The sequence below is a fragment of the Limulus polyphemus genome, unplaced genomic scaffold, assembly GCF_000517525.1.
Source record: "Limulus polyphemus unplaced genomic scaffold, Limulus_polyphemus-2.1.2 Scaffold580, whole genome shotgun sequence".
Taxonomy (NCBI): domain Eukaryota; kingdom Metazoa; phylum Arthropoda; class Merostomata; order Xiphosura; family Limulidae; genus Limulus; species Limulus polyphemus.
The window spans coordinates 417,728-432,022 of record NW_013666190.1 but is presented as its reverse complement, the minus strand read 5'-3'; the positions used below and the strand labels follow the sequence as shown (position 1 = coordinate 432,022).

At 32.5% G+C, this 14,295-nt stretch overlaps 1 protein-coding gene and 1 long non-coding RNA gene across 4 annotated transcripts in view; one reads left to right on the top strand and one right to left on the bottom strand.

Annotated features, from left to right (window-relative positions):
* The window catches only part of LOC111085731, a 16,350-nt gene extending 14,680 nt beyond the window's left edge, over positions 1-1,670 (bottom strand). The window contains exon 1 of the long non-coding RNA XR_002610544.1: positions 1,595-1,670. This is a non-coding gene — a long non-coding RNA (uncharacterized LOC111085731). The remainder of the gene's footprint in view (positions 1-1,594) is intronic.
* Positions 1,671-1,687: 17 nt separating this feature from the next.
* Positions 1,688-14,295, top strand: part of LOC111085729 (cytochrome c oxidase assembly factor 6 homolog) — a 23,704-nt gene continuing 11,096 nt past the window's right edge. Inside the window, exons 1-3 of one of the 3 annotated variants that reach the window (XM_022385691.1) lie at positions 1,852-1,870; positions 3,627-3,697; positions 5,252-5,397. In XM_022385691.1, coding sequence (XP_022241399.1) covers positions 5,254-5,397 — 144 coding nt within the window. In that variant the 5' untranslated portion in view covers positions 1,852-1,870; positions 3,627-3,697; positions 5,252-5,253. Of the gene's footprint in view, positions 1,890-1,947; positions 1,967-3,626; positions 3,698-5,251; positions 5,398-14,295 lie in introns of those variants that run through there. The other 2 variants (XM_022385690.1, XM_022385692.1) reach the window with 2 other exon arrangements.

Sequence of the window (14,295 nt, the reverse complement as noted above, 5' to 3'; positions counted from 1 at the left end):
TTGACGGCAACAATGTGTAATTGAACTCCACAGAGAGAGAGACGTATTGTTGAGTCGAGCACGTGAAACGTTCGTTGTGAATTATAGCGTTTATTATAGCGCGACTGTGGAAATTAAGTGTACTGCAAAGTTGTATTCAGAGAGAATAAACTAGTTTTATTTAAAAAGGGACTTGTATCGCTAAAGTTTCTTCGGAAAGAAATTATACGGAAAATTAACTCACGAACGGAGGCGTAACAATATATATATATTTATATTATTTTGAAAACAAGTGAAGTGTGTGCTGTTCATATATCATTGAATTTATCGCTAATAAATCACAGACACCTAATGTAGAGGAATCCTAAGCCCAACAACAACATAGTATATATCTATACTATTAAGAAATGTAAGTAAAAGTCTTTTATGTTGACAGTTGGCGATGAAGAAGAAGATATATTTTAAATTCTGACAGGTTACCATCCAAGGGTCTATGGTTCGTGCCTCTTTGCCATAAATTCGCGTTCTGTACTTTGGGCCCATTAGTGCGTTAAACGAATGACGATAAAATCCCACTATTTGAATTAGAATAGCCCAAGAATTGACAAAGTTCAGTCTTCTTAATGACAATTAGTCCTAACTTTAGAAATAAATAACGTCTCAGTTTATACTTATTTGTTGCATTTCTCGTACCAGAATTGTAGATGATGAAAGGTATAATTGTAATCATTCTTCGCCGGCTTGTAAAAGGCGTACACACCAAAACAATTATTGTTGTATCAAATGGCTCATATAAATAGTGGCCCAACCATTGCTGTGTTTGTTGTATCCCAGCCAGCCTGAAGAGCTCTGCATTGACCAAAATGCGTCGCTGGCAATGGATTTGACAAGTATAATGGGATTGGAATACTATTATTATACACTATTCTAATATAATTTTTGAACATCCATAAGAGACTAAATAAAAGTAAATTAGGAATGTAGTGTTTAAAAATGCAATAGGCCTAATAGTAATGCCTGATGACAAGTATAATTAGGAATTTTACGTATTGTGCTAATGAAATATTTAAAAACTTGGAATTTTGCTTATATTTCTGAGGGTATGATATCAACAATAAAAACATTATATAAAAAACTGGAAGCCACATCCACCATTCAACTTACCACTTTTCACTAAGTTATACTCGTTTCAGAGTATTCCACCCTCATTAGTAACCCTGAAAAGGGTAAATTATTCAGGGTTACTGACGAGGGGTGATATTTCCCGAAATTGATATAACGTCGGTGATAAATGGTAAATTCAATGGACTTTACGTTTATAGATTTATTCAATTTTAAACAGCTTGTCGGCTGAATAATTCACAATAATAAATTAGTAGCATGAAATGCCTATATAACTATAGGATCACTGTGTGACTAAAAGACGTCTCGAAACACCTTTTAAAACTACAGTATGGATGAAATAAGTTAGCTTTAGACTAAGAGCAACATGAAAGAAAGACTAGACCTGATCCTGAACCTTCTCCTTATCTTCTTGGTGACCGACCATATGTTCTGATTTGGATCTCTATCCTGAATAGATCGTTCAGGACATAACAATAGTCGCGGTTTTAACTTACTTTTTTTTCTTTTTGCTAGGTGACTCCAGGTGTGCCCAAAAGTTTAAGTTGTTAAAGAAAACTAGTAATCTACATTTTGGCTATTGCTGTATAAACTAGAAACGAAAAACAGAAAATGTAACCAAAATTAATGTAAAGTGCGATTTTAAATTGTTGTAAACAATAAATGACACCCTGCTGATCTGTTGCAGTGACATCATCAGTCACATGATCACTGAGGGATACGATGTTTTACATTGCCGTCATTTACGTTGAATATTAGACTAATAAGGGTATTAAGCCTAGACTAAGGTAGTGTATTGCGACGCTTGACGGTGTCTCAGTTTAACCACTTGACATTTATGGTCACCTTGCCTGCCTTGTGTTCTGTCAATATCACTACTGCTAATTGAGTTAGTTTGATTTCTGTTGGAACCAGTTATCATTAAATCTGAGCAAGTTACCCGTATAAAACACAAGTTACTCAATAATACTAATAAATTGTCAAGTCGTTTAGAAAAATGTTTGGAAAGTTGCCATTTATTTAAATTTTAACGATTCTCAGAATGGCTTTAGAAAAGGGGTATTCTTGCGTTACCACACAGGACTAGTGTGTTGCAGTTTTTTTGATAAAAACTGCTTTTGTGGTTGAGGACAACCCAGTTAATCTTGCTTAAGAAATACTTTTGAAACTTTTGTGTTAAGAATGGAAATAATGCCATTTTCCTACATGTGAGAGATTTCAACAACCCCATAAACTTTTTTTTGACATTGAATGTATGGTCTAGCTTGAATAGAAGTTCTATTATTATATAACTTATGAAATAAACTACTGCAGTTTCTAGATATTAAGTACTACTACTAGCCACTCTTCCATTATCCATCCATGTTGGTGGATTAAGAACACAGTGAAGTACATTCAGATTAAAATTCACTAATGCTTGTATTATACAAAAGCCCACATAATAAAAAGAGACCGATCCTAAAGTTAATGATATATGAAGCATTGTTTTAGCTAGCATTAGGTGGCCTTTGTTATCAACTGACTTAGTTTACCCAAATGAAGTACATTTGCTCATTTTGACTGTCTATATCAAGAAATTAATTAAGCCCAAAACTTAAAAAAAAAGAAAAAACAATTAATTAAATCGTTTTAAAATTAAGTTCATTAAACATGTGAAATGGTAAAATGTTTTATGGTTAACACATGTATCTGTGTGTTTATTTAATTATTATAATTTGTAAGTAATTGGCCCTATTTACATGCATATGAATGATATCTATAACTTAGTATAAGATATTATATACAATTTTTAAAACTTTTTTTTAAGAACACATATTAAAAACTTCTTTATATATTTGATGAATAGTCAAAGTAATTTTAATTTTTATGTAAACTTAATTCTTGAACTTGGTATAAGTAGTTTTATTTACTTATTTTAAACCAGAAAGCACACCCTAAGCATTCATGTAACAATCTAATTTAGACTGTTTGCTAAACAATCAGATAAGTTTTACTTTCATGTGTACTTGTTTTTGGTTTATCTACATGTACTTTCTTACTAAGCAAAAACTCGCACATAGCCATGACCTCTATATTTACATGTACTTTATAATTACCTTCTAAAAAACAAGCCTAATGCTTCCAAAAACACCAAATATAAGCTATAAATTGCTATATCTTGGGTAGTATTGAGCTTGTCAGTTTCAGAATGAAATTGTTGGCATTAGACCAACCCTGAAGGAGGGGGGGAGAGAATGTCATTCATTTTAAACTAAAAATAAACTACCTCAGTTGGCCGTTGTTTATCATGCATAACAAAAAAGTGTGAAGTTATCCTCTTTATCAGGTGGTGTGTGAAAGATGAACATTCAAAAGTAGAAACATTGGCTCCTTCGAAAGGTGTTGTGGGTTTCTGAGCTCCATACTAGCATATGACTCAACATATAAGTTTGTTGCTGAAATTCTCTGACTCCAGAAGTTCATGCTTGTAAAAGTACTGTACAACTCATAATATCTGTTTGCTCTGAATCATTCCATTTATTCAGTTTCCAGTTACAAGAGCAGCATAGAAGCACATCAAAAGCCAGATTATTTGAGGCAGTGATCTTGTTAAGTTGTAAGTTTTGAAAATATTTTACCTATTTATTGTACAGAGAGAAGACCAAAAAACAAAAGATTGTACTAAACTTCTGTAGTTAAAGGTAATTAGAAAACTATGCTGAAACTGTATAAAAATATTAGAAAACAGTATGCTGAGACTGTAGAGATTGAATATTAGAAAATATTATGTTGAGACTGTGTAAAGACTGAACATTAGAAAACAGTATGCTGAGACTGTGTAAAGATTGAATATTATAAAATAGTATACTGAGACTGTGTAAAGATTGATTATTATAAAATAGTATGCTGAGACTGTGTACAGATTGATTATTATAAAATAGTATGCTGAGACTGTGTAAAGACAGAATATTATAAAATAGTATGCTGAGACTGTGTAAAGATTGAATATTATAAAATAGTATGCTGAAACTGTGTAAAGACTGAACATTAGAAAACAGTATGCTGAGACTGTGTAAAGATTGAATATTATAAAATAGTATACTGAGACTGTGTAAAGACAGAATATTAGAAAATAGTATGCTGAGACTGTGTAAAGACTGAACATTAGAAAATAGTATACTGAGACTGTGTAATGATTGAACATTAGAAAACAGTATACTGAGACTGTGTACAGATTGAATATTATAAAACAGTATGCTGAGACTGTGTAAAAATTGAATATTATAAAACAGTATGCTGAGACTGTGTAAAGACAGAATATTATAAAATAGTATGCTGAGACTTTGTAATGATTGAATATTATAAAACAGTATGCTGAGACTGTGTAAAGATTGAATATTATAAAATAGTATGCTGAGACTGTGTAGATTTGAATTCTACAAAACAGTATGCCAAGACTCTTAAGTTTGAATATTAGAAAACAGTAAAGTGTGAATATTTGAAACCAGTTTCAGAGGCTTTATGCATGTAGAGTTTTAATATTATGGAATCTGGTGAAATGTACTGGTTCTTGTGAAGTTTACAGATATTAATGTATCTAAACTGAGCAACTCGCAAAATGTTCCACTGTATGACGTACATAACTCAAGTAATTAAGAAATACATATTGTTGCCTATTATTAGTAACATGGAATTACAGTGAGTATAGTTCTATCCTTGTGCTTGTTGCATCTCTTAAAGTTTTGCAGTGCCTAATATTGTCATATATAAGTACAATATATGGATGTAGATGTTTTATGACTACATTATCTGGGAACATTTATGTGAAATAGTTAATAGTTTTCACTGTTACATATTGCACAATTATATTTATCTCTGATAGTATGTATAAATCTAATAGGACCATTGTCTTTGAATCTGTGTTTTCAAGATACATTTTTAATGCATATTTACTGCTTTGGGTATATACTGAAGCTTATGAATGAAAAAGTTAAAACCAAAGAAAATATATTTTACAAGATTTATAGAGCCTAACGCATGTTTAGGTAATAAAAATCTTGGTGCTAATATATTATATACACAAACACCACACTTAGTTAAAAACACATTTTAATAAGTATAAAATTTGGGGTAGTTTTGAATGTAAAGAAGGTATTTTTCTTCTTTTCAGCAATGTCGTTTCCTAACAAAGAGCAACGTCAGCGATGTTGGAATTCCAGGGATAGGTACTGGGAATGTTTGGATAAGAATAACGATGATGCAAGTAAATGTAAAGTTTACAGAAACATGTATGAAACAGAATGCCCAAGCCAGTGGGTAAGTGAGAAGACTTGTTGACTTCTATTTACACATTTCTGGACTCCAAAGATAGGCATTTCAGTGTTACTTATCGAAATAAAAAATTATGTAATAAGCTTATCATTGTGGTGTAACATACACTTACCATAATTCACAGTATTTAAACATGATTATTCTTGTGGTCAAGCACTAGGTACATTCCTTCAATACAGGCTAGGGCATAATGACATACCAACCTGAAATATTATCCAAATTGAATATTTTACTTCTAAAAGCATATAAATGCAACTCTCACAAGTTCCCCCTGCTGCTGCAAAGTAACCCTATATCAGTCTATAGTTTATAAGTAGTGAACAATGATTCCCTACTATCTGTGAATACACAAAATATGAGAAACTTGCTCAGGACTTGGATCTATTATCTACAGAAGTAACATACCCAGATATTGTCCAAACCAGACAATATTTTAGGTAGGTACATAATTAAACCTCATCCTGAATTATAGAGGAAGGGAGACCATCAAATTGTGTTTTACTTTTACACAAATGGTTAGTTGTAAAGTAAAATTAAAATATCAATGCATTGTCAACTTGTGTAAGTTAATGTCAACCACATTGTAGGTTAGGAAAGTTACTAAAAAATATATATTAAGTAAATAAAAGCCTACAAAAACGTTTGTAGAATGAAATAAAGCAGCATTAAGTTAGATGTACCCATTTTATATTTTTTTCGCTTGGTGAAACATAATGATTAGAGAGGTGTTAAGCTTCTGCAAATACCATTCACTTGAATCGTAATGGAAAATGTGTTAAAACGCATCTTGAATGTTCATCAAGGTTTTGAGGATCATTACATTCAGAAAATTAGGTGCTGGAGAATGGAGGGAAACAATGAAGTTTTTTTAACTTGTTCGATCAATTGAATAGGCTCACACGTGTGGCTCTAAGATATGATCTAGAAGGTTGCAATTTCTCATGAATGAATGGATAACGTTTATTATTATTTCCCCAATGTTATTTTCCTGTATGCACATATAGTGTTAGCTGCAGAGCTTGCATATTTATGCATCAGGATTGGAATTGGTAATCTAGCTCTTCTGAGAGAATGGATATTCAAGATTTTTATGCCATAGTGTTATGACAACGAATGTTATATCTCAACTCTTTAAACATGTTGAAAAAGCTTATAGTTGGTAAAATTATCTTGACACCAAGCCAATGCAGTGAGCTGTACATTACACAGTGTTCAAATATTTCTGTATTTAAAATGGGAGCAAGCCATCCTCCAAACCCCCACCAAGATGTATCCTTTAAACTTTTCATTTGAGATTGCATTAATCTATTATGGACCTACAAATTTGTTTATTTTATTCAGTTTTGATTTATAATTTATATTGCAATAATCTGTCATTTGGACCTTCAGAATACTGGATGGTCATTGTTTATAACACCTAATGTTTTGATAGTAGAAGGAAATGTTTACGTTGATACAATCGCTCATGCGCAATGATTCAGCAGTGTATCACTAGAAGGAACTGAAAATTATGATAACAATATGATGATAATTTATTTCTTCACCCCTCCCCCCAAAAAAAAGAAAATTTAATCTCAGGTATAACATTGAATTCATAGTAAACAGTATTCAGCCATAGGCTTTATAAACTAATAAGAAAACAGTAGTCACTATGGCCAACTGTAATACTTGACATATGTAAGACATAATTCTAATTTACAACATGCACATTTTTCACAGCCATAATCAACAGTGTTTGGTTGATTTCAAGGTATAAAATGCCAATATCATTTCTCACTCAACATTTTCAATTAAAGCCTTATATGTTCTCGATGGTTTGAGAGCTTAACAAAGTTTATCAAGATTCAAAAATGTACACAGCTTAACAAAGTATATCAAAAGTTAAAAATGTACACACCAATTTGGACAGCTATGCCAGAAATATTGGTGCAAATTTGTAATTTAGAGATAAATTCTATTACATTTGCTTAAAAGCTATCACAGCATGACTAACAAATGCTTTCTAACCACAGGGGGAAAATATGCCCAGTAATATTCTGTTTTTGAGCAAATACCTAATCTTCTGTAGCAAAGAGCGACTTTCTGACCACTTGACACACCCATACACCTCATGTACGAGCTAGAACTGAACTCCAGAAATGTTTGGTGAGTTTTACAAAATTCTTTCAAACCACTCGTTTTTAAATTATATGTATTTCTCATAATTATTATTATTATTTTTAATCAAAATTTAAACCACAAACTTTTTGTCTTCTATAAATAATTTATTCAAGTATATTGGTCATATTGTGGCTGAAAAATGTTTGAAATTACTATATACTTACTAAGTAGTATATAGGGTTTCCTTGAATGATTTGAACGTACTGTTTAGTATTACCTAGTAATTCATATATAACAGTTTATTGCTGATGTTTCAGCCTGGTGTGGCCTAGTGTTAGGGTGCTCGACTCGCAATCTGCGAGTCGCGGGTACAAATCCCCATCACAGAATATGCTCTTTATAATGTTACGATCAATTTCACTATTCGTTGGGAAAAGAGCAGCCTAAGAGTTGGCAGCAGATGTTGTTGACTAGTCCATCACTGGTAAATTAGGAACAGCAATCGCAGATAGCCCTAGATTAGCTTCAGGCGAAATTCAAATGAAGCCAAACTACTGGTGTTTCAACTTGCACAAATGAGCATTCAGATCAAAAAGAATTTTGTAATTAACTAAAGAGATTCACAAATAATTGTAAACATATTAAACATATCCAACACTAAATTCTCAAAATAAACACTTTTATACCCCAATTTTCCTGGCTGAGATTTCTAACCTTCAAAATCAACAACAAACAAATGATAACCTTCTGGCAAATTAGATAACAAAACCAATCACTAAAACAGAAGTAATCATCTCCATTAAAAATACGAAAAACAAAGCACCAAGCGAAGATAACATACAAGCTATTCTCTTTAAAAAAAAAGGCACTCATAAATTGTTTGATCATTTAACAGCATTATTTAACCTATCCCTAAATTCAGTTTATATCCCAGTCTCTTGGAAGCAAGCAAATGTTCTTATTTTTCTAAAAGAAGGTAAACTAGAGAGGTATAGACCAATCAGTTTAGCCTGGCATGGCTAGGTGATTAGGGCACTTGACAAAATTCAAAAAGAATAATTAGTTATAGACTTTCAACACTCTTAGAGATAGCATCAAAATTACCTGAAGTGCAAAACGGTTTCAGAAAATTTTGGCAAACTAGGAATAATCTAGATATAATAACTGAAACCATGATAGGTAGCAAATGTACTTTTACCTGCTTTCTCAATATAGAGAACACAATCGACACTGTATGACATAATGGACTTCGGTACAAATTGAAGCAAATGGAATTACTGACAGGTGTTATTTGCTGGATATAAAACTTCTTAGATAAAAGGAAATGTAGAGTGAATGTGGAGGGCACCTATTCAGAGTATTTTGCTCCTGAGGCAGGTAGCTAGCCCTATCCTTTTTGTCATTTATGTAAGCGATATGCTGTTAATAGACTCAAAATTTTACTTAATATCTCAATTTGCAGATGATATAGCAATTTGGAAGAGTTCCACAATTTCCTTAGTAGCAGCAACAATTTTACAACCAGTTCTAAATTGAATAGTATGCTGTTAATAGACTCAAAATTTTACTTAATATCTCAATTTGCAGATGATATAGCAATTTGGAAGAGTTCCACAATTTCCTCAGTAGCAGCAACAATTTTACAACCAGTTCTAAATTGAATAGTACGAAATTGTCAAATGAACAGAATTAAAATAGGAGAACCAAAAACAAATATGTTATTATTTTCAAAAAAGATAAAAATATGAAAAAGAAATTGAATTATACCTAAATGGAACTTTTAAGTACCACTACATCATCAAAATTTCTTGGTCTACCTTAATGAATTGAAATTATTATGGAAAAATCATACAAACCAAATTATAAATAAAGAATAGCAGTGATCAAACTATGCTAGGAGACTGTCATGTAAAAATAATGGTACATCACCAGAAATAACAAAATTTATAAGTTGCATATAAGCCCAGTAATAGAATATGCAATTCCAGCATGGATAAATATAGCACCAACAAATTTAACTAAATTACAAACAATACAAAATTGAGTAATTATCAAAGCTTTCAGAGGTCCCAGATAAAAAAATTCTGATTTCATACACAAATATGCAAATATACAAACAATCTGTGCCAGGCTCCTAGATTGCTCGTTCAATTATTTTAATAACAATATGTTTTAGGATGATTTACTTCTATAGATCGTTGTATCATTCATGATGATGATGATAGTACTAAGTATCTCTCACCACTCAATATGTACATTAATATGTGTATTTAAAAGAGTTTATCGTCTGTCAACTTCGGGCTTCATAATATGATCGAGTGAAAAAGTGACTATTTGTTCATGGAACTGTTTGCTAGTTTTTTCTTAAATGACCAAATGTAGTGATATGATAAAGTAGTACTAACTACTATAGTATTATATTAATGAACATGGCCTGAAAAGAGGGAGGATAGAATAAGTGTACATTTTTATGTATGCTAATTTCATAAATATTAAATACATTTGACAGTTTACATCAAAAAACAGTCAAGGATGGAGGAAGATTTCTGAAATGTGCCTGATCCTACCAGGTTGCACACCATGACACGACCAGATCACAATCCAGATCTAATGCTTCAACTTACACAAATATACAGACAATAAACGACAGGCTCTTACATAGCTCAAATAATTATTTTAAGAAAAATCTAAATAAGAACGAGTTACTGACTCCACTGTCTTACTATATCGTACATAACAAAAATATGCCTGTACACACCAAGTGAAGGAATGTTTATTCCTATACAAAATGCTACACGTGGTGTATGAATGGACATGGCTTTGAAAGGGGTTGTTGTAACTAAAGACTGTAAATGGTGCACAACCCTCACATGTAGTTCGTTTAGTATTTAGCAGACATGATGGTATATTTTGCACAATGATTACAACAACTGTGCAGGAAGGAGGAAGACGGCTTCAAAGTACCTGACCCTCCCAGATCCTGACAAAAAGGATCTAAATCCTGATCCAGAGATCCACGTTCAACTTGCATGTTTTTCAAGGTACAGCATTTTGTCCGAGTAGTAAGACAAATCATTGTACCTTGAAAATGGTGTAAGCCGAAACATCGGTAATGAACTGTTTATTTCTGAAGCTTAAGTCATTTTTCAACTTATTATGACTTCTCTCCTCCAATTTTCACTGTATAATGTGAAAACTAATATCTGGTAATTTCATCCATAGTGCTTTTATTGATAAATGCTCCTTTTAAACCCCTGCAAGAATCATGCTTTTGGAGAAAAAATATCCTGAATAAATATAATTGGAAAATAACTTCATGTTTTTAGTAAAATCAGCTTCATTTTGTTGTAAGCTATATTTCAATGTTTTAATTTAAATGTTAGCTAGAGGGTGCATGATGTAAAGATCAAGTTTATAAAAGTAATCCTAGAATAACTAAAATATTCATGAATATTAGTGTTCTAGCAACTTTGTGAAGAGTGTAGAAACAAGGCAGCATTGTCAAGGCTACATTACAAATACGAGAATTGGTGAAGCATTAATTACCGAGAACATTTATATGCATATCATTAGCGAGTACATTTATTTGCATATTATTAACGAGTAAATTTCATTTGAAAGTGAAAATGTTATTAGTGAACATAGGCCTATAAAAGTATAAGTACAACTATAGTATGGACAAATGATAGTATTAACACCCTGTATCAAACGTTAAGAAATAAATAAATAATTTGTTATAGTTATGTACACTGGAATTCACATTACTTTCACCAACCCAATGAAAAAAACAACATTAAAATATTCATGGCATAAGTGGAATTATTTTGATAAAAACAAAATGTAACTTAGTGCAATTTCAATATGATAACCAGATTCAGAAGTGAGATCAGAGCTATGCTAGGGATATTGAAACAATAAAAAGCACACCAAAAGAAAAGGTTACCTAAAATCAAAAGAAGACCAAGAGTCAAGAGACAGGATTTTAAGAAAGGTACTATTAATTGAAATAATTAAATTTTAAAATAAACCTGATTAAAGTCAAGTTTGGTAAAGCTATTGAAGATGTACAAAGACATTACAAAAAGTTTGAAAAAATACAGATAGGCTGTAATGACAAATTTGATGAAGTACAGAAAAACATCAGTGAGGTAGAAAATAACATTAGTGACAAAATAAAACGTCTGGAAGATGAATCATTAAATGCAAAGATGAAACCAGCCACACCTCTTTCTGTATTGGTTAAAGAGTTTCAATCTAAATTACCATCTAAATCAAAGTATGGAATAGGAGAACTTAGTTGTTTTGCACCTATTACTACTACTGCTTTGTCATCTGTTACTACAAGATCTTCCTGGCCTACTCCAACCATGTCACTTTGCTGCCCATTTAAAAATACCAGCTTTGACAACTTTAAATAATCTTTCATTTGAGAGTCATAACAACTATCAATCATTGGTAGCTTCCTCATCTCACCTGTTTGGAGTGACTCGCACACCAGAAGGAAGTATCCAGAGCTAAGTGCTGGAACAGGGTATGGAGGAAAAAATAGACTTTAACTGAACTTGCAGAAGATTTAGAATGGTTTGCCCAGTTAGCTCATTGGATGATCCATGTGAAATGATGGATTTGTTGGCACATGACCAATTTATAGGTGCCATAGCCAATAAGTATATGAGAATAGGTTGAAGCAAAGTAAATAAAGCTGTTTAGTTGGTAATGGAACTTGAATCCATTAAAGTTGCACATAAACTACTAAAGGCACCATCTAGAAGTTACAAGAATATTTGATCTTGTAGTGCTGAAATATCAACTACCCTTTACAACTGTCTAGAAAAACTGAAAAAAAAATAATCAGACAGATAGTTCACAGAATGAAGGAAATAAACTACACTAAAATAGGTGTTTCAAGCTAACTTGAAAGTACATGTTTTGAGAAACTTTAGATTAAAGTCACTATGGAATAAGAATTCCCAGAAAGCACTAGAAAGATGGAACTGTTATAACTGTAGGAAACATGGCCATTACAGCCAAGACTGTAAAGAATCAACAACTGTTATTAAACCAAGGAGACAATACCCTCTTGGATATGTCTCAGAGCTCAATCAGATTAAAGGAACACCAAAATGCTAACCAGACAACAAAAAAGACAGGAACTAGCTGGATTTATGGGCAAAATTCAGCTAGAAGTATTCCATGTACCACAAATGAAACAAGAAGTTTGTTAATTGAAGAAAATTGTCCATGAGACCAGTGCTTACTGATGGAAAACTTTGCAGTATGTGATTGACACTGGCTGTACAGCTATAATTGTTCAACCTGATTTGTTATAAAAGGTGGGATATTGCCTTTACAGATGAAGAGGGATTGATGAACATAAAGTTTCAGTAAAAAGGAAGTTGGAAGTTAACCTCACTGTGTGAGTAATTGGTAATGAGGAAAAGTGCATATTGGGAACTGACTTCATGCAGAGACATGTATGTGAAATTAAGCTAACTTCAAATATCTACACAGTATATAACCAGGGAACACCTAAATACTACATGGTTATTACTACAACAGAGGTTGAACTTTCAGTAGCAACAAAAAGAATGGTCACTGTACCACCAAAAAGTGAAATACTCATACAGGAATTATTAGCAATAACTGTCATCTAGTGACTGCTGTGGTGGGACCGAACATTCCAACACGTCTTGAAGGATTGGTGATTAGAAGAGCTCTCAGAAATGTGAAGAATAAAGGTGTTATACATGACTTTACCCAAGAAAGACTTAATCAGTTTGTGACAGAACAAAGTCACTATGGTGTTATTGTCGATAAGACTGGATTTCGTCAAAGTGACTTGGTATGACTGAATAATTCCTATTCAAGGCAGGACAAACTTCAAAGTTAGGTAGATGTTGGTAAGAACCATACATTGTAGTGAATAGAATGAATGCCAAAAGAATGGGCAATCCAAGCCAAATGTCTTAAACAGTGATGTGATTTACAGAATCTAGAAGGATAGGCAATCCAAGCTAAAGGTCTTAAACTGATTGTCTTTAGAAGTATGTTGGTGAGAGAATGGCCATCTGGGTAACTCCAGAGAAGAACTTATCAGCAGAAACTCAACCTGCTGAGGAGCCCAGGGTTCCTGTCAAGACTACTTCCAGAGGATCAGCAAGGACAGAGCTGCCAGTGGATTCACTCGACCTTCTACCTAGGAAGAACCCTCTTGTTAACAACAAGAGACAAGAAGCTATCCCATCTGTTTACCATGGGCCTTGGAAGAGAAAACCACCAAAAAGATTTAGTGAATGGACAACCTAGTGTAGCATTTATTTTTTGTATTAGGATTACTCAAGGAACTTCACAATCCAGGAAGGGGGTAATGATATAAAGTATATTTCAATGTTTTAATTTCAATGGCAGCTAGAGGGCAGGCACATGATGTTAAAATCAAGTAAGTTTATGAAAGTTGTCCTAGAATGTTCATGAATATTAGTGATCAAGGAAATATGCAAAATGTCTAGAAACAAGGCTATGTTATAAGTATGATAATTATTGAAGCATCGAATAAGTTTTTCAGGTGGAATACTACCAGTCATTCAGTGAAGTATTTAGTTTCTTTGAAGTATTCAGATTAGTGTTTGTTTTTGCACATATTCAGTTACTTGGTCATCAGTGGAATTCTACAAGTTTATTTACATGTTATTCATAGTAGCATTAGTAAACATCTGTTCAAACTGACAAGTTATTGGTGTAACATCGGCTGCTTAGTACAATTACGAATTAATATTAATATTA